We start from the raw sequence: 23,829 nt of genomic DNA, 5'->3' as shown, positions 1-23,829 counted from the left end.
TCTCTTGAGCTTGGAAACAAAAGCCCAGCTTATTAACCACTGTGTGATAACCATTAATGAGGGAAGCCTTGTTCCAAAAGAAGGTTAAGCAAATTCTGTAGGAGTTCAAAGTGGGAGTCTGATTTCCAAAAATTACTTGAATCTGATTTAAGAATGGACCGTTTCCTATGAGAGGGAAAGAGCAAACAAGAAGAGGGGACCTTGAGCAAAAGCCCTTGGCTTCACGCTTATTTATATATGCCTAGCCAGTCCTTTAAGTCCTTCAAAAGATTCAGGCAAGATAGCCTCAGGCACCACAATTCCTATACCAGAACATTTAACCTAAAGGATAAACACAACTTCCTCTACCGAAAATCAAGTTTCATTCTGCCTGTCTTAGACATGGGGGACATCACGTTGCCTTCTCTTCAAAACAGCTTCACCAGACTAAGCCACGTGCTCTGCCAAGGAAGGTCACCGCTTACAGACACTGGTTGCTCCCCCTGTACAATCAGACCATGTTTTCCTGCAACTGGAGACAATACTACAGCACAGAACGAAATGGAAGGATTGCAACATACCTCTTCCATACAATAGTCCTGTTTATACATCTCGGTACGCTAGCTCCTTTCTCAGCAATATGATTATGTTGACTCATGCTCGTTTTGCAATACGAAACAATAGAGCTTCCTCTATCAAACAGTCTCCTGGTCGGGAAGGCCACTGGGTTCTATAAATTACCAGAACCTGCTATCCACAAAACCTGTCAGAAGCCATCTCAGAGCAGCTGAATCTCAAATGCAAAAGTAGTTTTGCTGCAGTAATCTAAAATATCTGGGTCTACTTATTAAGTAGAAATGACACAGACAACAACTGATACTAGGTTATTTAAATTGCCCCAGACAGAAAACCTCCTCACTCACATTTCTTCCTTAAACACACCCACTTACAAATATTAGCTTAGATTACATTTTAGTCATTTTCCCTGCCCAGAGGACTCCTATGAAAGTGGTGGAAAACATGAGTATTGCAGGCACAAGAATGAATATGGAGGATAAGCCCTTTGCAGTGTAATGTGTGTTAAGGATATCTGGAATGCATGATGATGAATTACACTGTCATGGTTTATTTCATTGTATAAATTACTTACCCAGTTTACTACAGTTTTGGGATTTTGGACAATGTTGGAATATGGACCACTCCTTAAAAAAACAGATTACTTTTCTATAGATTCTACTTAGTGCTTTTGGTACATAATTTGATGCCATTTTTAAGATGACATTGGCACGCAAACCTGCCTTTCTATTCCAGCCTGACTTTCCCCTTGGAGTTTTTAGATTGATTGGGAAATCCTAAGGGAGTACAATAGGAAAGGGCTGCAGTGGGCTGGAGCCCCTTAAAGATGCTGGATTTACTCACCTGGTCGAGGCGCAGAGCACCGTCAATGAAGCGCTGTTTGCGGAGGTGCTGGGCGATCCGATGCAGATTGAGCACAGAGTGCTGGACCTCGGCTACTGAGTGCTGAGGGGAGACAGGGGGTAGCTCTTCAGGTGAGAAGACCTTCCCAGGGTTTTCAATCATACTCTGTGCGTGGTCGTAGCTGAGCTTCACGCAGGAGCAGATGACTGTCCGCCCAAACCATTCATCAAGGATCTGCAAAACACGAAAGCAGAGAGAGATCTGAGGACTCACTCTTCTAGATCACGAAAGCTTGGGAGGTTGTAAAAATATTGTAAAGAACGACAATAAACCTCAACACTGACTGTCGTCTCAGACTGAGGCCACCAAAAGACCTTTTGCCCACATAGATTCTCTAGTGTCTAGTAAGGAGCACAGGCACAACAAAGTCTTTCCTTCAAATAGGAAACTGCTTCATTCTCCCTCCTCTACCTGACTTCCCCCTTTTATAAAGCTCCTAAGAACTACAGCCCATCTGGGAGCTGAAGTCAGTCAGCTGACTCAGAGCTTAATAAGGTGCAGGAGTGGCAACAGACAGAGACATGCACATGCAAAGAAGGATCTTGTATCTAAAACACAGCAGATTGCAATCCACCTCTTAACTGAAGTCTTGTGGTGCTGTCCTGTTTGGAGCATACCAGGGAGAAAGCTGCAGAGACCCCGATGTCTGCCTAGCACTTGTGAAAATGCCTGAGAAGGATTTAGATGGGACTGGAGGAGAAATGGCTCATCACTGACCCCTCATTCTCCAATCAAGCCTACAGTGTAAAGCCCCAACTCAAGCCAGAAAGCATTCTGAGCTCCCAAATTACTTTGGAATCTACAGGAAAATCATGGATAAATCTCCCACGGAATTATTAATTAAATCAGAAGCTATTCCCATTTTAGACTCCGTAACAGAATATTGATGTAGAAGTAGCAATTCTAAATTATTCCTTAAAGCAGAAAGGATTCAATGTATTTCAGGGGAGATATATAAGAGACCAACAGCTCATCTAGCCAGTGAGCAAACGCAAGGGGCAGAAGGCTCTTCAGAAAAGTGAAGAGCACTGGCATGAGGGCTCTGGAGAGGGATGCAGCCTGTGATAAACCCTCCAAAGCACAAGTGCTCAGAGAATGGAGAATTGTAATTCTACCTTAGTTACAAGTGCCACCTTCATCAGGGACGAGGTAAAGCCTGCAAGTGACAGTGTCTGTGGAGAACAGCCATCTCTAAGACAGGCTCGTCAAGGATATTGCTTCAGAAAGGCAAATCCTCTTCCTAAAAGGAAAGGATTGAACCCCAGCATACCTTTGCTGTCTCCCTCCCCTGTGCCCCACAACACCAGTACAGTACAACTCAGCAGCTCAGACCTCTGCAAATTACACATTCCATGTTATTTAAGCTCATTTTCAATTAGAAAGTGTCCTAATAGATAGGATGTAGCACGGGATGGCTTGCAATATAAAGTGTTCAGACTCTCGGCTCATAGTTATTGTGTGCCCCCCTACCTACACACAAGGAGAAAAGGGAAGAAAAAGGCACAAAGGTGGGCAAAGAGATGATGTAGGATTGCTGGCAGCACCTGCCCTGTGCTCTGCTGCACCCTGTTAAATGTGGTTCAGCTTCTTGTCGTGGTACGGGATCCACATCCAGGTCAGCGACATCTCATGACATCTGCTGGACCCAAAAAAACTGGTACTAAGCAAGACCTCTGATGTGGAAGAGGTTGTGCTGCTCTTTAAAAGGCTGGCTTCCAAAACTATTAGCTGGTTTAAAACAGGTAATTCAGATTTTAGCAAGGCATGGATGGTGCTCAGGTGCCAAAAAGGTGCTGTTCTTCCTTGAGCAAGGCTGAGCAGCCTTGACTTGAGCTGAGTACCATATACCCTCCAACTGTAATAGGCAGTTCCTCCAACTCCAGCTGTTAACTTCTGCATCAAAGGTCACTATCAATCCTAGCTCTCACTATTTTATGCTCCCAAACTAAGCATTTTACATTTGGAAAGCACTCTCATTTCGTTTTATAATGCAGGTGAGTCAATTCCATCCCACACGTGTGTGGTTGAAAGGACTGGGCACAGACCAGAGGGTAATTCTGAGGACAAGCACTTTCTCCAGTCCCTGGGCTAGCACCGACAGCCAGGTCTGAGGCTACACGGTGCTTTCTGCCACTGGTTTCCAAGAGCATGTTCTGTCCTTCGCAGGAGGCAACAGACCGGATTTCCACTTTGCTGTCTGAACTTGAAGCTTTCAACAAAATCTTATTTTTCTGCTTGCTCAGAAGAGGCCAAATATTTCAGAGCTCCACTCACTTCCTTGTAAGATGAGAGATGCAGCGAGTTGGGCCCCAGGAATAGAACTAAAATGTCAAATCTCAGGCAGGCTACACTCAGGGCAAAGCGTCAGGACAAGCAGCCCAGTACTAGCAGACATTAAAATTCCTTCACTTCTCTGTCTCCTCAACTCCTTTTTCTGTTCTTGGTCCCTCAAAGGCAACCAGACAGCGTGACACAATCTCCATTCCTGCAATGGCTCTCACAGGTGTAAATTAGACAGAGACAACCCTATGGGAGGACTCTCATTAACGTGCCCAATAAACCACTTCTCACCAAGGCTGCCTGGACGCATTACACATGCCTCTCACAGGCAAGGAATGGAGTTTTGGATGCATCCTGCCCTGCGCCGTCCAGTAATTCCTGCGTGCAGTGAGCAGAGCTGCCAGGCTGAGCCCTGCTGTAGCAGGCTCACTTCACTCTACCCAACATCCAAGTGCCTCCTGGAAACACCCTCCGTTTCTGCCTTCAGCGGCCATCCAAGCAGCCTCAGGGTAACCACAGCCTCGCGTCCCTGGTTTGGAAACCCAACCAGAAGAACGGGCAGGCTGTGCTCCTGCAGGGAAAGCCGCACAGGACGGGCAGAGCAGTGCAAAGGAGCAGCATTTCAGGGGGGTGAGTGTAGCACGTCCTGGCTGATGACAGCAGCTCTGAGCCTGGAAAAGATGTTAGTCTGTCTAGGTTGTTTCAGGCTGAGGCAATTTCTCTTCCTCTCTGGTAGAAGGGACCAGCAGGGCTGTGCTTCAAACGCCACCAAGCAATAACAAAGAGTTGCATCGTTTGTTTTCAAATATCTTTCTGTTGACTGCATCTGAACGAGAACGTGCTGCGTTGTTCCTATAAACGCCCTGCTCTGTTTCTGGAGAACAGTACAGATGCAACAACATGGTTAACGCCTCTGCCCTGGGCAAGTCATCTCAGAGACATCATGTCACCATATCCCACCGGAGTCCGTGCAGCACTGCTCAGGCAACATTTTGTTATGCTGGTGGAAAACTAGATTAAAAACTCCAGAATGCAAAAGCAACAAAACCAAGAAAGTGCCTGTCTCCCAGGAGGGCTGAGCCTGGCATTATTTTTCTGAAAGAAACAAGAAATAAAAACCCCAACAACTCTTCAACAATTGCAGTCAAGTGAGGAATCTCTGTGGCTTTTCCTTGAGCAAGGCATTAGCTGCAGACAGATCTGCTTTGGAGCAGTAACAGCAGGAGCTTGTGGCGGCACTCGCCTCTAACAGTGCTGTCGGGCTCTGGTCCTCCACGTCAGGGCTCTTGCCGATCTCCGCCACCGGCTGGGGTTCAGAGAGGCCAGGCGGGGGTCTTTGACTCACCTCCTTTCACCCAGCAGAGCTGGACAGCACGTGATGCTGTTTGTGCTGGGATCGGGCTATGGTAACACCTGAAGATGCAGAAGACGCTCTGTCCCAGCTCAGAGATAAGCACTGACAAGAATGCCCTGCTGGGCAAAAACCCCGCGGCCTTGTTTCCTCTTAGGAGTGAATTTTTCTCCAGGCTTCACCTGATATTGAAATCAAGTGACCCCAGCCAGGACTGCCATCCCCAAAGGCCTCCCAGGAGAAACCTGTTTGCTGCGATGCCCGCAGGCAGCCTGCTTCCCGCGGGGCAGCGTGGGGATGTCCCAGAGATATCCCTGCTCCTGCAGGGATCAGCGCCCTGAGCAGGCACAAGGTCGGTGCTGCGGTTCCTCTGCCTCCTCGCTGGCCAGACAGGGTCAGTCTGAACGCTGCTTGAAAAGCAAACAACGGGTATATTGCAGGGAATGAGAGATAAGATTTAATTAAAAGCTTATTTTAATTAAGAGTTGGCTATTAACTGTTCAAAGATTGTTCAGAGTCAATAAAAGGCCCACCACGTAGCTACAATCAGTAGGTCCCACGAGTAAGCACGCTGTTGCTCCAGGAAATGGGATGTTTTTCACAGTGAAAAAATAAAACCCACCTCGGTGCCAGAGCAGGGACTAGCTGGAAAAATACAGATATAGGACTGCAACTAGATGTTGTTAAAGCACAAACCAAGCCTCAGCATCCTTTAGGGCAGCATGGACAATAATAAGGAAATGAAGGAAATTTTGTGAGAAATTACCAAATTGGCACAAGAAATACTTCTCAGAGAAAGTTGTGCGTCAACACAGCACTGGTAATAAAATAATTCTGAGTACAAAAAGTGTCCTTGGCATAGGCTATTTGCCAGAGTCCTCTGGGACAGGCAGGCTTTAGCCCTCTTAGATTACGGGGGGGACCCAATGATCACCAAAGAGGAGATTGCCGGAATTGCTACTAGGAGCGTAGGAGAGGAACAGGGAGAGCAATCAAGGCCTGGGGAGAGCAGCAGGCAGCTGAAGCCAGCTTGCTGCACCGACAGACATCACAACTGGTCCCTGGGAATAACACAATGTTTGTGTAGGCATGGAGGCTGAAGTATGCAGAGGATGGAGCTGTGCCTTGGCTGAAGAGCTATCACTCTTTACATGGATCGATGTTTTTTTGCAGCACTGAAGAATGAAACAGTCTGTTTACCAGGGAGGCCACATCCACTGCACTGCACAACTGCCCATGAGCACAATGCAGGGTTGGAGTCAGGGAGAAATATCTTGTCCCAAGCCATTAGCTGTGAATTGCTGCTGGAATTAAGACATTAAATGCATGGGTGTCCCCCAGCAAGTGACTGGAAATCCTCCATTTCTACATTCCTACAAATATCCTTCCTTTCCCCACCATTTTGTGAGATTATTCCAGCCATCGGTAAGACAAGACACAGTCCTACACACTCTCTTACTGTTCACCACCACGTTCTTTGCTCTCCAGCCAGCTGTTACGGAATGGCATTTTTACCCCTCCGTTGGCAATGGCAGGGTCTGAGCACTGAGGCAGGGCTGCTTAGCACAGGGTGACTGCCTGCTGGGAGTTACCTTGCCTTCTGGAGTCACCTTCCACATCACAGAGAACGTCAGCCTGTCTTGCATGGGATTGAGACTGCACAACTCCTCACAGAGCAGCTTGGGAAGCATCGGGATCACCTGGAAGAGAGGAGAGCCTTGGTGAGCTGTAGGTTTTTATCAGCAACCTGCCTGTGGCCAAGCAAGAATATCAGGAGCGGAGGAGCATGGATCTGGGAACTGTCCTCGCTTTGCCACTGATGACTGTAACCAGGCAAATCATGCAAGTGTGAGGCTGCTCCCTGCAAAGCATAAATGAAACTTCTCCTACGCATCACAGGAGCGGTGCACGGCTTTAAAAAAGATTAAGCCACGCTTTGCAGCACAGACAGGAATGTGTAGATGGTGAGACAAACAAAAGCACCTGTTTTATGACTGTTGAACAGGGTGTTTGCAAACAGAGGGAGAACAATGATTATTTTACTAAGCTTAGCTCTGTTTGAACAAAATGTCAGCCAAGTGAAATCTCTCTGGCAGGGATTTTTTAGCCCTAATTCCTTACAACTAATCAATTTTTCAGCTGCTGATCACCGAATTACCAAACCACATATTACTCACCTGACTAGAGCAACAACGCAAAAGCTTGGAGCATATTCACACGATAGCAAAGCTGAGCAGCTCCAAGTGTTTCTACCATCCCTGAGTTATTTCCCAGGTGAAGCCAGCAGTAAAGCTAATATTTAGAAGCTGTTTAATGAAGCAAACCTAATCATTTAGAGTTTCAAATGCTTATTTCTCTACTCGTTATTAACCTTTGTGAACAAGCAGTAGCTGCCCTCAAAGAACTACCTTCTTTTTCTTGTTTATTCCGAGTGGTAATTTGGGCTGGCGCTTTCCAGAAAAGCACAGAAGAGAAATGCTCTGCTTAGCTGAGCTTGCCATCAAAATATTTCGCGTATTTAATTTAGTTTCCATTTTGATTGCTCTCCTGTGCCACCCAGCAAACAGAAGAGCAGCAGCAACCCCAGCTCTTCCAAACTCCCTCGCACCAATTTGGTGATTTTAGAGATAACATTTTCTATCTGGACGCCAGGGGAACAACTGTTCTTCAAAACAGCAGGGAAAAAAAAAAAGCCTCAGGTGTCCACGTTCTCCTCCGGCGCACACACTTCTTATTTACCTTTTGCTTTGAAGGAAAGGCTCTTAAAATATTTAATCACATTTGTGGTTTGGCACCAGATGATGGCTATAAATCCATTCTAATTGCACTGCATATTAATGCCAAAAGGTTAACTGTACGGCCCCTGCCTGTCAAGGAGTCACTTTCAACATGAATCAGCAGCACTGCTTCAGCTGGAAGGGCACGAGGGCACGGAGTACGATAAGCTGTTTCCCGCAACACAAAGGCCGTCGCCTCTGTTATTCCAGTTGTGAGAAGTCCACGAACAATGCTCCTGCATTCATAACTCACAGATACAGTACGTGAGGTCTGCCTCGCTGCCTGGAAGGGCCCGCGCCACGAGGTTATAAACTTAGCGTGAAGGGTGCCAACCCCTACCAGAAAGGAGAGAAAACGGGTTGATGGGCTATCGGAAATCCCTGCCTGCCTCAGGTCACCCATGACCACCGGGAGACCCCAGAGTTCAGGTCAGCATCAACAAAGTGCTGGCACTTTAATAAAAGCTCCCAAACTCTTTTCCATCCGAATTAAAAGCTGCGGTGACCAGCCTCCCTCTCCCCTCACCGCCACCCTGTGATTGATTTTTTGGTTGTAACCGATAATGTTCTGTGCTTAGGGAGTATTTCCATGCCTTAGCGCATCCTCTCCCTTCCCATCTCCTAGAGCAATAACAATCTGCTAGCACAACGCCTACATGAAACATGAAAGCCCATCCACAAAGAATAGCCTGAACGAAACAACAGGATGCTTGTTTTAAGTGTACTTGAGCAGGATTAATATCCGATTCAAGAGGCTATAATTCTATGGAAGGGCTTTCAATGATGTGAAACACAAGCAAAGCTTTAACTCAGCTCGTAATTACAGCACTAAACACTCACCAAGCAATTAGCTGTAACAAACCTACTGTTAAATAGGGAAGCATCAACCCCCGTTACCCTTGTTCCACAGGAGAGAAACTTTAGGCAAAGCAACTTAACCCAAGCCACACAAGAAATCTCACAGGAGAGCAAGAATTCAATCTGGCTTTTTCCGGGCTCAGCGAACACACACATAACGTAAGACAATGTGCCCTTGCACTGAAGGTGTTTCCATTTTATCTACCTTACTGAATTAAAAGAGGAAACCTGTTTTCAGCATCGTGACAGTCCTGGCTAGCTGCCTCCCTCTGCTTTAGCATCGCAGCCCCCCTTCATGCTCTACATGGAGAATAAAGCAGCTGCTACCAAGCACAGAAGTTTCTAAGTCCTAAATGCACACTTCCTCTTCTGGTCTGATCCTTCACACGATTCGGTCGCAGTCTGAAAGGATTCCTAGCAGTTGCAAGGCAAGCATTTAACATACAAAGATGTCACAACTGTGTCAAATTGGGAGAGTGAGATGTTTGGGGAGTTATCCCAGGGGCTGCCCACAATAGGATTATTTTCATCTCTTTTTCAAGGAGACGCAGGATGAGAGGAGATTTCCCTAAGCACGTTTTTAATGCCCAGGGAAGCTTTACAAAATATCAGGGTTGCATAGCATCACCTCAAATAATCCAGAGGTTGCCCAGCATCCTTTAAATGCTTTGCCCTTTCCACGACTGTCAGCCAAGAGCCGGCAGAGCCTGCCAGCTGCCCTGCGGAGTGCCACAGCACGTGGAAACCCAGCTCGCTGAACCACTGCCGAAGGATACTATCCCCTGTGGGAAGTGCTTTTCTTCTTCTTCAGGCACCTGTATTAGGGAACACATCCTTCAGCTTGATTTCACTGTGGCCAGAAATAAGGTCACCGGTGCTCGTACAGGGATCGTAAGGCTGGGAACAGGGGGTGCATAAATGTAGTTGAATCTAGGCATGCAGAGATTCAGCAGGGCAATGGAAAAAACTTTTCACAATGGAGAAAAAAAAAAGACCTGCAAGCCCTAGGAAATCCTTTCTATCATAGAAAGCAGGGCTGAAGAAAGGCTTGGGTGGCGAGAGCTGGTCTGGTTTCCAACCCCTTCTCTCAGCCAGACTAATAAAAGGCATCATCTCTCCCCACCAGCCCAGAAGGGCCCAAGAGATACTGGAAAGGGCACTTTGAGCGAAAGGCTGACATCCGCAGTGCTTGCAGCTGTGGGTCTGCATTTCAAATCAGCTTACAGCCAGCAGATTTCTCTCTCCGTACTTCCAAGTGCCACATGCGAAATCTCCTTGGGGCTGATGCTGCTGAGCCTGGCTGCAGACGCAGCGCTCCCGCTGCCAGACAGCACCGGAGACCTGGGCAGCGAGGGAACACCCAAGTAAGAGAAGGCACCTCTGGGGTTGGGGGGCTCCTACATCTTCATCCTGGGGTTATAGGACACACGGGCTTTGTACCACGGCTTGCAGTGCTGCTTAAACCTGGCTCTTGGATGGCAGATTCCCTTCAGACACAGCAACGTCGTACCTCCTGCTTGTGAGAGCCCTTTGGGTTTTTTTCCTTACGTCTCTTGGGCTAGCAAAGCGCTTCCAGCATCCAAGTGTGAGTTTCCAGCCTCAGCCCCATTCCTCGGGAGCCGGGCAGTGGGAGGGAACACAGGCACACTGGGATGATAAAACTCCCATTCCCTTTAAAATCAGAAACATCTGCCGCAGCCACAACGGACTCACTGGCCAGGAGCAGAGCGGGGTGGCTCTGATCGATGGGCTTGTCGCAGCAGCGTTTCAAGGAGCAGATGGGGAGTAAAAAAATCAGACAAGCAGATAAAGGAAAAAGGGAACAAACTCTGGCTAAGCCTAGCCCCTTAGTTTCACCAAGTCGCACGGATGGTTTCGCTCCCATCAAATAATCCCACTCTGAGGCTGGGCTCAGGTGGGTTCTGACCACCCCTGGCTCTGGTGGTGACCCCGTCTCCCTCCATGGATCCGACGGGGAGGGATTGTTCTAGCCAAAGGTTTCCATCGGCTGCTCTCCCCGGAGCCGGGAGGAGGGCGCCAAGGTCTAACAATGGGGTGGGCTCAGCAAGGCCATTGCTTACCCGCTACAAGACACTCACAGGAAATAGGCAATTTGTTTGCGAGCCAAGATTTCTGCCCGAGAGTTGTATCAACACTTCCATGAATTCAGATTTCGAGCAACTCTTTGTTACTCAGCCGGAGATTATCAAAACATCAACACCCTGACAACCTGCTGGTGTCAGAAGTGAATGTCTCGAAGTCCTTGGACTCGACGTGAAGATAGGCTTACAGATCAAATCTTTGATCTCAAGTATAAAATAGTACCAATAAAATATTATACGGATTTATGGCTGACCTCTCACTTGAGCTGCTTCACACCTAAAATAACACTCCAGGATGTGCCAAAAAGAGGAAACTGTTTAGGTTTTCTCGCTTCTTAAAACCTGATACACTCGTATTTCAAAAACTTTCGACTTTCATTAAATAGACTGCTAGCAATTACACAATAACTCCCCTTCTGGATACATGGTTCAGGAAAATTAAATATGTGGCTTTATTTAACTTCTTTGGGAGGATTAGCGTGGTGCTAACCTCTAGCAGAATCACAGCTGTCTTAGGAAACAATTCCATCAAAGGAAAGCATATTTTCGACAAGAGTCACGCTACCATCTTGTTTCAGACAGCCTGGCTGCTTTCCTTTGCCCATCCCCTCTCTCCTTTTCATCTGTTGTAATTAAAATACTGACCAACACCGTGTTTTCATCCTCTAACCTACTTTGTACTCTGAAAACGTATTCTCTCCAGGGCAGAAGTGTGGGTTAAACACTAATCCTGACTGCTAGGCCATGGCAGTTGAAGAGCAATGGGAGATTATGGCTGTGAAAAGGCAATAAATAACTTAGTTGGCATTACACATGACTGACTGGTGCTGGGGGGAAAAAGGCACTTTGAAAGAACATTCAATTAGCTTTTGAATTCAACTAAATTTTCATGAAAAAAATCTTTTACGTAGAAAAAAAATATCCTTCTCCCTTCGGTAAAAAAACTACATGCCTTCAAGCCACAGTATTTTGACTTGAAAATACTGCCACAGCGTCTCCCAGGATTACAGCTTTGCTGCCCCGCAGTGACGTTCGCCCTGGGCCACCCACGTCTCCCCTAGGGAGCGGTGGCAGCCGAGTCACCCGTCGGAGGTGGAGGCAGAGCATCGCAGCGCCAAGGGCTTATCACTGACGAGACCACGGGGTTGGGAAGACTCCTGTGCCAGGACTGCTGTTTCCATGAGATATGCACCGCTTCCAGCTCCTGGAGAACCGGTGTTTTCCAGCCAGGCCACTCCTCTGTCCCCTCTGCATCGCTCTCACGGCGACTCCACACAACCCATGCCCCCAGAGACATAAAACCCATGGACCTGCTGAGACACCCTGAGGTTGTGCCTCACCACATCTACCCAAAAATAGTTATGAAACAGCTACAAAATGTTAACAGCTTGATATCAAACCATTAATTTGATTTCAATAAAGACAAAATAATTTATTGGCTGGAAAGAATGGATAAAGCACAGGAAGCTTACAGAAGAGGCATTATTACGAGACCCTCCCCAGAGAGCAACCCTGGGAACACCCAGGAAGGGAGGAGAAGAATCACCCACAACCCTGAGTACCAAGGATATGTTTATTACACCACAGATGCCCTGCCATCTGGGAACGGGCTGCAGAGTCAAGGACTTCTACAACCTGACGGAAAGGAACTGTTGGGAGAGAAAAAATAACCTGCCCTTAAGAGACTGTCTCAGTACTCCTCTTCATGCAGCTGATGCTTCAAGCCAGCACAGGAAGCCAAAAGCCAGGCTTCCTGGCTTCCTTTCACACACAGTGCCTGCAATATAGGAAGTGATTTTGCACATTCAACTTAAAATCAGACAAAAAAAAATTCATGCACAGATGAAACTTGGGTGTTTCCTTTCCAATAATGTTAAACTTGAATTTGGTCATTTTTAAAGTTCAAAAATGGAGTTTAACGCTTGGTTCTGTTACCCTAAAATCTCTGCAGTTTTAAATATCTTTTCAGTGTATGATGAGAGAGCATCACTTTACAGTATTTGGGATACCCAGGTAAAAGAAAAAGTCTGTGTAATACTGTGGTACCTCAAGATGTGAGATGGCAGAGGGTGTTTCACACCACGCTCTGCTGTGCGCCCACATCTGGGAGGGCTTGGCTAGTCCTACTGCAATGAAGACAAAAACAACACTCTCCAACACCACCACATCATCAAGTTTCAAGCCTGCAACAGCAAAGCAGAGAAGCTAAGTGGGGTCTGTCGAGCTCATCTCAGGCTCAGGACGGTGCAAACATAGCCATAAGGCTTTGGGACCTGAACTAGCTGCGGGTGAGCAGAGCTGCTCTTGAGCTAACAAGCCCTGGCATAGCCAGGTTTCTGCCCACAGACACACGGGCATGAGCTGCTGCTTCACCCAGTGCTGTCTTCATACGTGCAGCTTTGTTAACTCTTGCGTTTGCATCGGTTTGCTCATTTCTGTGGGTTTGCCAAAACAATAACCACGTTTGGATGAATGGCATCTGAAAATGAACCTTTAAAATGAATTTATGGTAAAAGGAAGGCAGTGCTCAGAAGAAAAAAAAAAAAAAAGTTGTTCTTACCTTTTGCACTAAATAGACGCTGGTTGCCCTTTCGCTTGCCACTTTATCCAGCGCTGTTTCTTCCAGTACAAAGTAGCTTACATCCGCAATGTGAACACCCACCTCAAAGTTCCCTGAAATCGCACAAAGAAGTCAGTAGGCTGCAGGTAGAAATGAAGGAATTTAGGGGGCAGGGGAAGAAGGAAATAATTCCATCCAGAAGTCACTTTTCAAAGAAAAAAGAAAAAAAAAAAAAAGAGAAAAAACACATTTTTATGATCTGCACATTTTCTGCTGGGCCACTTCTGGCAGAGCAATTTTCTGTGATGTATGAGTCCTGGGAGCTACCAGAGAGCCAGGGCTAGGGGGACAGCAAGGAAATGGATAAGAAACTGACAACAACTGATTTTCACAAATCTTTTCTCATTCTGACAGGTCTGAATGCTTTTGTGTATAGATCCCTCTGACGTATTCTGTATAATTACTCGTATATTTAACTCTGTCCCCTTCGCCCCTTCTCCCAGTGCTCCCACAACCCTTTTACCTGATGCCTAGAACTCACAAAAATGATATTTTTGTCCATCTCTTCCCTTCTGAGACGACAGCTGTGGACTCTCAAGACGCCACCAAATTCACAAGCACTGTGACTACAACTTACCTCATCCCCACATTCACGTGTGAATCTCAGTGGGGGGTATGTGAAATCCCTTAAAAGCCACGTGGCGACGTCTTCCCAGCTAGGAGCTTGTAATAGTGAGCCCGGTTTTCAGCCCTTTGCTGTCAGACAACAGCAAGCGAGAAGTATGGGCCCCCACCTTGCAAAGAGACACAATTACAGCACGGGACGCGATTTCTAGGCCTGCCTTCGGGTTCTCCGAGCTGCACTTGCTTCTACTTCACTCTGGGTCAAGCCCAAACTGCTGCTGGTGTCCTAGGAAGCCTTAAATGATTTCGCATCAGGCTATGCAGACGTGCAGCTTTTCACAAGAATACTCTCACTATTGTCTGCCTTATCCTTGGATTAGGCTTTTTATCCTCAAATTAGAGTCTAGCCTAAAAGCACCTTAATTCAAAAGTTAGGCTGGAGAGGAGTATTACTGAGGATTATCGTGAGGTTTTGGCAGCAATTTGAATTTGGAAAGAGCGATCATCCTCAGCTTTGGAAGTAATTAGTACCTTGGTCCAAGAAATTCTGGTTTGCTAATCCTCAAAGAAGCCTGTTGACCTTTGTTTTCTCTGGAAGGGCTAGCCTAGATTTGAGGTGCTTATTTGTAGAGCAGTTCTAAGTGCAGCGGGTTCCTAATTATAACTGTTGGTTCTTTAGAGGAATTCACCCACTTCATGGTATCTATAAATATTTTCTCTTTCCTTTATTTTTTTATGAAAGACAACATAATAAGATACCATACCGGTTATAATCCTGTTTGTTTATACACCTTGCAGAGAGTATTATCAAAGCCCTGAGTGTCACATTTTTGAAGGACAAAACATTAACAGCTGCTGTCACTACGCAGCATATCTGCCCGGCTGCCCAGCTGATGGACGGGTAACGGTGCTGGATTTCAGCGGAGCAGGAATGGAAATCTATACAGGTGAAGAGAAAGCACGAGAAGGTTCAAGCTCGTTTCAGGAGAGCCACCCAGCAAACTGTGCCAGCGCCTGGGAGTGCAGGTAACGCCGCGTGCGACAGTCTGACTTGGTAACAGCTCATCCAGCCAGTTTTAGCAAGCCGTGTTTGCACTGAACCTTTGAGTCTGGAAAGTATTATCTTGCTTTTTGTATACCTGATAGAGAGCAGATGTAAAGGCAGCAAAAAAAAATCCCATGGAAGACAGGAGCACTGGGGTTTAGGTTTGTCCACATAACCTACAGTCACTGGGAAGTCCTGCGGAGAGCAAATATCATGGCAGCAGGGGGAGAGGGCAATAATCCCATCACACACCCAGGGCTGAACTCCACCAGTGGGAAAGCTGGGAGAAAAGACTGCCGATTCGATGGTTCACCTCGGAGAGCTGCCTACAGCTGTGTTGTGATATTATCAGATGCCTTGAAAGCTGCTCTACATGGATTAGGCATCCAAGCCTGAAACTACTTAGACAGTAAGTCTTAGACCAACAGTTCAACCAACAGGTTTAATATTACACGCATTCGAAGCCAACACACTCAGAAGGTAAAAAAATATTGAACACTTTGAAGTCAATATTGTAATGTATTGACCCTGCAGGCAAATATTGACTGAAGGAAAAGGAGAGGGGGTCATTACATCATGCCTTTAATCGCACTTTAATTCAATATGTGCACTGTTACATACATGAACTTTTTGTCCTCGGTAGAAAATCGGCAAACCAAGAAAGATCTCATTGCATGAGATAATAAAACGTGGAGTTCGCCAATGAAAACACATTGAGAGGAATTAAATTTCACTCAGGTTTCCCACCAGAGGTTCTAAAAGCCGGGGTCAGCATGAACCCCCTGCTTTTGAACTTTTAATAGAAATTCTATCTAAATATTTTGTTACATCCATTGACATAATGCAAACTGGCAGCTCTTGGGTTTGTCTTGCTCGAGCATCAATCGCCCTATCTCCCTCACCCCCAAAAAATTCAGACCAAGAGAACTTGAAGATACAGACAGCGATCAACCCATTTGATTTCTCTGCAATCACTACTTTTGAATGTGTTGTACAAAGTGCCAGCCCAAGCCTGCGCTGAAATACCTGCCTGCTGCTCTTCCCCTGCTTTATTTGCCAACTGAAATGTTTCGCTACCCACAAAGTTCTTTCCCTGGCATTCTCTTCCAGATCCACAAACAGTTTTTCTAGTCTCATTAATTTTTTATGACAGTCACAAAAGGAACATTTCACATTGTGAGTCTTAGGTTATTTCCCAAGGAAAAAAAAAAAAAAAAGAGTATGTGGCCTGAATGAAAGGGAAAAAGAGTTAAAGCACCCCTCCTTTATTCAAGAAGTGGTGTCAGAGAGAGCAGAGAAGGGGAATGGTGGACAACACATGGACCACACACCACACTCTGCTACATGCTGCCTACTCCACGTTCATTTTGATGACAAAATCGACATCTCCAGCAGACAGAGGCTTCAAGCCTTGGCATGTAGCTCCCTGTTTTGATAGACTTCGTTCCCTGAAATTCCTGCAGAGAAGAGTACTTTACAAGGCACAGATCTGCTTCAACCCAAATTTATAATTCTCCTACAATGAACCTACAGCCGGGCAACAAGCCCTAAAGCTACACTACTAGTTTAAAGATTATTTTTTAAAAGGTGTCTACATAAAAATGTACAGGGGATTAAGCGTGACACTTCATACAGCTGATATTTAAGTGAGAGCTGAAGGGAACACGTGTTGCAATGAAAAATGCTGAAGGCACTTGGATGGCTCCTTTCATTCCAGGTGCAAAAGTGGGTGCAAAACTGTCAGCCCAAACTCCATCACTACGAAGCTGCTATGTGGGAGCCGTTTAGCAATGGGGAATGAAGTTAGAATCAAGCAATGTGTGCTCCATTAGCCAGCTGTATCCCCATTAACCTCTCTCTGCAAACAGAGATGGATGGGAGAGAGAAGCCTTGTGTGAAATCACGCTATGGCATTGCAAAACTCAACACTGAGCTGGCCCTTCCCAAAGAGAAGCTCTCCTCCTGAGGTCTGCACGTATAAACGGAAAGAGCCAGCCACTCTGCCACCAAAGCTCCCAAGAGGGACAGGATTTATGGCCACCTTGCCACAAGTGACAGCTGTCTGATGGCCCGGCAGCACCACACAGAGAGGACAATTTCCCTTTGCGTTGACCATGACATAGGTTGCTGGAAAAGCAGAATAAAATGGATCTGTGTTTCTCCAAGCTTCTAGAAGCCTGGCTTTTCCTCTAGAAGCTTACCAAATGATCGAGTTACTCACAGCAGGCCTCCCCAGGACGATGCTGCCCTAGGCACACAGCAGTTTTAGAGAAAGTTCAGCTCCTTGATCCGAGAATCTGGTTTATTTGAACCCACTCCAAAACCTTGTGTATGTAACACTGATACGATGCTAAAATCAAAGGAGAATGGTTCAAGTGTGGCACCTTCCAGAACAAAGAACAAGCTGTTGCTTTTTTTTCCACCGATGATCTCATCCTTTAGGACAAAACAGTTCAAAGAAGTTTTTTCCTTCTTTACTGAGAAAAATTATAAATGAAAGGGATTAGCAAGGAAGAGCTGGAGAAAAAGGAAAAAGACCTTTCAGTCTGTAAATGCTCCGTAAAAACTTCCAACCCAGCAAGTTGTATCAAGTATTTGCCCCAGGAGTTAGAAAGTTGAGCTGAATGTATTTGAACAGTACGCAAGTTAACACAATGGCAGCAAATCCTTCTCCATCTTCAGCAGCCCTAGTCAATCCTAGTACAAATGCAGCGAGAAAGACCAAGCATGTTTGCATCATACACCAGTATATGCAGATTTTAGGACCACGGAACTTAAAAATACAGCTCCTCGAGGATAAAACAGCAAAAGGTAATTCCCTACCATGCAGACACACTCCCCTTTATTTCCATCTCACCTTCACACATCATCATTCTCAGGAGAGAGGGCAAGCACTAATAGCGTTAAGTCAACTTAAAATTTATTACCAAAGTTTTGCATTAGCCAGTATTTCTCAAGCCGTCTGTTACCCCTCAGTAAGGGATCCATAGGAAAGTTCAAAGCCAATTGCAAAGTGTTTGCTCCAGCCAGAAAACAGCCAGCCACCCAGCTGCTGCCAGCAGTTAAAGGTAGCTGCCTGTTCCCTGGCTACACCAACTCGGCAGCACGTAATTACAGCTCTTCCCCATTCCCCTGCCCTGAGGGGACCTGCCTCTGCTCACTTACCTGCAAAGCTGGATTTAGTGCCTTGCAGAAGTACAAAAAACTTGTATAAAGAGAGACAGACGAGGCCTTTAACCTACATGCGCATTTTGCTGCTGTTAGCAGCGTAGCAGAGGCTCTCATCAGGGCTGAGGTTCTCCTGGGTGGCTCTTGGGCACAGGGGCCAGAGCAGTGTGTGCAGGAGAGGCTCTGCCAGACAGCAGGGGCAGCCAGAGGGGCTGCAGGCGGTGAGAGGGGTGCACACAAAACAAACACAACTTGCACGGAGGCAGAAAATGGCACTGACACCTGAGGAAGCTGCTGGAAGTAGCTAGGGATCATCACAGATGTTGCATATGAGCCTTTAAGTGAAGGACCCGAGCCAACCACCTCTACTTCCCTTCCCGTGGGTATGTACTACACCCATACACTGACGGCCCAGGAATGCAGAAGAATCCTCTTGGCACGGAGGCAGAGACAGAGAGAAGAGAGTGACTGCCCGAGTGGTAGAAAAGAGCAAGAGGGAAAGGGAAAAAAAATAAAAGAGCAAGACATTGAAGAGATTAATACAAAAATTAAAGTAGAACTGTGGAAAGAGCAAGCTATTTGTCTTCTCTGCAGTCTGAAGACATAGGTGGGTGGCTTTAATTCTCAGTGAGGTTACTTTTCCACCGCAGGAAGCCAAGCTATTGTTCAGAAAATCAGACAGTATGCTTTATTTTTATTTTACTTATTTTAAAATAACAAGGAAAGTGCTTAAATTTTACTTGTGTGCCCTAGGGCCATTTTGCTTTTTGAAAGCACAGTGCAACTGAGCATAAATCCATTAACTTGTTTATCAGGAAACCCAAGTTTTGAAATTATCACATGATGTTGCTTTATCCAACCGAACTGCAACTAATTACACCTTTTTTAAAAAAGCAATTAATTGCTTTTTCTTTCTCAAAAGGTCTCTTCTTTGACATAACCTCATGAAAAGACTCTGGCAAAAGGAATCAGAATTCCGCATCTCAAGAGAGCGGGACAAGTCCCCAGGGCACAGAGCAGCAACTTTCCCAACCAAGCATAAACATGACTTTAGTAAATGTTGCAATGACTTGAAAATAGGAAAAATCGTCTGCCCAGACAAACAATAAGCACCTCTAAAGGGTAACGATCCACAAAATACTGCGTACTTCCAGGCTCTGCTGCCAGCTTGGCCTCCAGAACCTGTCCAAGCCCCTCTGCTGCTGGTCTGCATGTGAAACGTCCCATGGAAACATCCCCCTACGCCTTTCAAGCCATTTGACCTCTTCTTTAAAGCCTGCTTAGTCACTTTTTTTTTAAGGTTTGTAGCACCTGGAGATGCAGCCAAGGTCAGGCCCCCAGCTCCGTGGGCTGCACATTCCCATGCAAAGGGAGAGGGAGCAGCAGCTCACGCGGCACGGCAGCGCGCCCGCTCCACGTGTCTGAACCAGACTGGAAACAGCAGAAGGGCTGGGTCTCAGCTTCTGCTTTGCTTCTTGAAAACACAGTTCAAATTGCTTCCTTTCTGCCTCGAACACTTTAGCCTTTACAAATCACATTCACCTCCTTTTCTTCGGGAGCTGGGGTGATACAAAGATAAGGAAAGATGAGATTTTGCTCATTCGATCACACAAATGCAGGAGCTGCAAGACGGGCCAAATCCTCACAATTAGTAGAACTGAGATTGTCCCCAGTTCTTCCAAGCTGAGAAACAGAATGAGATCACAGGGTAAAGGGAAACAATCTTCACTTACTCCTCCCATATTGAAAGTTTTGGCACTTCCAGGATTTCTGAAAGTAGCTGAGAAGCCACCGATGCAAGCAGTGATGTTGCAAAGAGCGATGTTTTCAGTGATCCCAAACCAGGGAACGTTCAGAGCATTTCATAAAAATAGATGGGGGAAAGGGGAGAATGACACCACACACACAAACAAACAAGTTAAGAGGTCAGTGGGGGACTTCAATGAGTCTAAACTCCAGAATGATTCCTATCTGCTTCACACTGACTTTTAAAGCGCTGTTTTACTCAGCTCTCGTAACTACTCCAACCTTTGGTACTTTTGTCTCTGGCACTGGCTGACTGTTACGGAGATGACTGTGATTTTACAAACCTGCTTGGGACTGGCTCCAGGTACAGCACAACACAGAACTCGTGCTCATTAAGTGCCTTTAGCGATGAAGGACAAGTGAAGACGAAAAGCAGAAAAATGTTCGAGGAAAGGAGCTGCTTCTAAGCTGAACGCTTTTTTTCCATGAGCCCATCAGCAATTCTTTAAATAGTTTCAGAATTATGAGGAGACTATCTATTACTGAATTCAATGCTGGGAGCAGGTCTTCCATGTGAACTGCATGCAGTTTTTGTCTGTAGCAGCTAATAAATTCAGCAATGCCCTAAACCCACTTGGTAATAGAATTTAAAAGCTACCTTTTATACTGCAACACAAAGCCAGTACAAGCGCGTAGCGGGGCACTTCACGCATAGTGCGTTACGGAGCTCTGAGTTTTATACACAAACCAGCACAGCCCAAACCAGTTCACTGCTGTTTAAAATGCTTTCACTACGGTTAGCATTAAATCCTCTGCGAGGCACATGCTTCCCCACGCTGCCTAGCCCTGAGGAGTATGTTCAGAGAAGGCTTTTGGTCAGCAAAGTATTCCCAGCCTCTTAGGAGAGCAGCAGGCCAAGCCTCCCATGGGAACATGGGGTAGATCTTCATGCTGGTTGTGTTCTCCAAACTGCCACCTTCCATGAGGTGGAAACATCTAAGCTGTAATGTCAGGTCTCCAGACGTCAGGTCCAGAAGTCAGGTCTCCAGACCTCACTGAATATACCACGGTATCGAGGCAGAGAAACCCAACACCCAAGTGTCCTCTCCTGCCAGCGAACCCGTGTCAGTTCTTCACCTTGTGACAGGAGATGTTGCCATCCAGAACGCAGCCGCTGCCTACACCATTCCTGAAAATTGCCTTCAAGCCTGATGCAGTAAGTTAGGAGGAGGACAGAAGAGCTCTTCTGTGCAAATGTTACCACTGCACCATTAAGCTGGATACTTTCACAAAGAAGGAATTCTCCTGGGGGAAAAGCACTATATACTCAGAAGGACAGAATTTACGCAGCATGTACCAGATAAAATATTTAATTGCAGGCTGAAGGACACAGGGAACGATACCCAACAGAATAAGCACGCAGCAGAAAGATTTGTTCACACTGCTGAACAAGAAATAAGGAGTAAAATACAGATGAAAGAGAAGCACAAGTATCTTAACAGTAAAAGTCAGGCCAGACCACGGGACAGACAGGTGGGGACACACAGTGCAATGATGGGAAACGAAGAGATCGTGCCATTTGGACCAGAGGACCTTGGAAATCTTTTCCAACCTTAATGATTCTGTGATTTCTGTCATGCATCAACTCTGGCCAGCACCGGCAAACTGAAACACATTTCCTTATGCACTGATGCCTATGCCCAACCTTTTTTGCCTGTGCAGGTTTCCTCCCCACTCAAACGTTGGTATCTGTTCACAGCGCAGAGGGTCACGGGTAAGCTGGTTTCCCCCATGCCTGCACAAATACCTAGCAGTCGTCGTGAGGTGCTAAAACAGCAAGAGAGGCTCGAAAAATTATACTGACTTCTTTGCAAGATTCAAGCGCAATGAGTAAAATGAAGGGGAGTAAGAACCTCAGATATACTCGATTTCCCCATGGAATGCCAGTGCTCGCTACGTGGCCACCCCTGGGAGAACCTCCAGAGGACTACTTGTGACTTAGGCCCACCACAACTCTGCTACTCGGAGTCTAACCCAGGTGCTTGGCAGCTGGATCTTTTCCCTCTCACCAAGACAAGCTGTCAAGCAGATCACCAAGGCAAAAGTGTTTCTGTGAACTCAAATTCCTAGCTCAGAGAGCACTTGTTGCTGGTAGATAGGAGTTACCAAGGGAGACTGCGCTCAGCTCTCTCACACACCCCCTTAGCAGCTAGGTTTCCAGCCAACATGATGAAGGCAAAAGGACAATTTCTGGCATTCGCGCCGTGTTTTGTTTATATCTCTACTCCCAATCCCATTCAAGAGGTTAACTCTATCAGGAAACCAGCGGTGTTTGAATTCAAAGAGATGGGAAGTGGCACCCAGCAGCTTTCAAGATGAATTACAATCATTTGGGGTGTAGGATGGCGTCCTGTTCCTGAAATGAAGGTTTAGAGTGGGGAGGGACCTGCCTCTCTCTACTGTTAGGTCAATCTCTTTTGTGATATCTCTACTGAACCAGCGCAATCCAAGGCTGAGGGAATATTCCCAGGCATTCAAAGAGACCTTGGGATTCAGTGCTAGGCCAAACACGTACAAGGTACTTCCCCACTGAGCAGCCTTGACATTTCAGCTTCTTTAAGAACAGAAGGCAGCTGCTGAGAATTCACTCTTAGCCATCCAACTTTCGGTTTATTTTTGGAAGGATTTCCAAAATACTTCCATCTGCACCTTATTTTACACTTTGTGTAACTAGCATAATAGTCAACAATCAAGAAAAACTGTAGTGAATTGCCCTGTAAGAAGACAATTCTTTCTGTTCAGCTGGATCCTTAAACAAACCCCTGCACTGCAATAAACTAAACGTTAAGACAGTAGTCCAGTGATTCGGAGGGATCCTGCCATTTTAAGAAGTTGGTAGCAGAATATGTACAGCAATAACATCTTTGTTGCCTGCATGCAACAGAACATGATTGAAGTTAGCTAGGAATAAGTTCTGACACAGTTATTTGTATACCCTATTTATCTTCCTCACACATCTTTGGATTCTTATCTGCTTAATTTACCAGACAATCCTGCTTTTTCTAGTTCTATCTGGTCATCACCTATCATTTGCAGTTCTTCTCTAAAGACCCTCCTGGTCCCTGGTGAAAAGAAATCCTAGACAGATTGCTTCTAGACCTGTTTGTACAGGAAATTCTGGATCCCCTCCCCTTTACCCACATCCTTAAATGAATTCTATATATTTTTTCTTTGATATACAGTTGGGCACTATTGTTTTTAAGTTATTATCTACACATGCTAGTGATAGCTGCCAATCCAGGAAAACTCACGCCTGTAAATCCTTGGGGAATTGTCCCAGGTCCTGAATTTATGAACTGAAATGATTCAAAAAGTGATTTCACCCAGAGCATCTCTCCTCACTGCAGGAAAACATATCCACTTTTAAATCCAAACTTCCTTATTTTGCATCCCCATGCCTTATCTGTTTAATGCCCTTGTCTGGGGATTAGGCTCCCTCTGTTCCCCTTTCAATCACCGTCAGTTTGGAGCAAGCTCCTCTTCTTCTAGGCCAAGCTAAGGGGAGCACTACGTTGTTCCCTTGTCTCACTGATTTCCAAAGAGATGTTCAAAAGAGGAAGGGTGACGCAATCCAGCCCTCTGATTCCATTCAACCCTGGCCTTGGAAATTGGAAGTGATGTGTGTTTCCGCAGAGACAACGCCACGTTACGTTAAAAGAGGCAAAACACACTGTACATGCTGCAATTTCCCCAGAATCACACGGGAGCACATTGTGGGACACAGCATTGATCTGGATTTGGCAGAGATCTGAGAGCATTTTGAGTATTTCAAAGAATCTGCAACCACAGATCCTTGATGG

The 23,829-nt window shown here is 46.0% G+C and overlaps 1 protein-coding gene across 2 annotated transcripts in view; it reads right to left on the bottom strand.

Moving 5' to 3' along the window:
• The window catches only part of DIS3L2 (DIS3 like 3'-5' exoribonuclease 2), a 187,540-nt gene that overhangs the window by 60,884 nt on the left and 102,827 nt on the right, over window positions 1–23,829 (bottom strand). For both annotated transcript variants that reach the window (XM_035334655.1, XM_035334656.1), the window contains 3 exons: window positions 13,387–13,499; window positions 6,682–6,789; window positions 1,399–1,632 (listed from right to left, as the gene is read on the bottom strand). In XM_035334655.1, the coding sequence (XP_035190546.1) occupies window positions 1,399–1,632; window positions 6,682–6,789; window positions 13,387–13,499 (455 nt within the window). The remainder of the gene's footprint in view (window positions 1–1,398; window positions 1,633–6,681; window positions 6,790–13,386; window positions 13,500–23,829) is intronic.

Source organism: Oxyura jamaicensis, chromosome 9, assembly GCF_011077185.1.
Source record: "Oxyura jamaicensis isolate SHBP4307 breed ruddy duck chromosome 9, BPBGC_Ojam_1.0, whole genome shotgun sequence".
NCBI lineage: Eukaryota > Metazoa > Chordata > Aves > Anseriformes > Anatidae > Oxyura > Oxyura jamaicensis.
The sequence above is the reverse complement of the archived record's forward strand: the minus strand, read 5'-3'. Positions and strand labels throughout refer to the sequence as shown.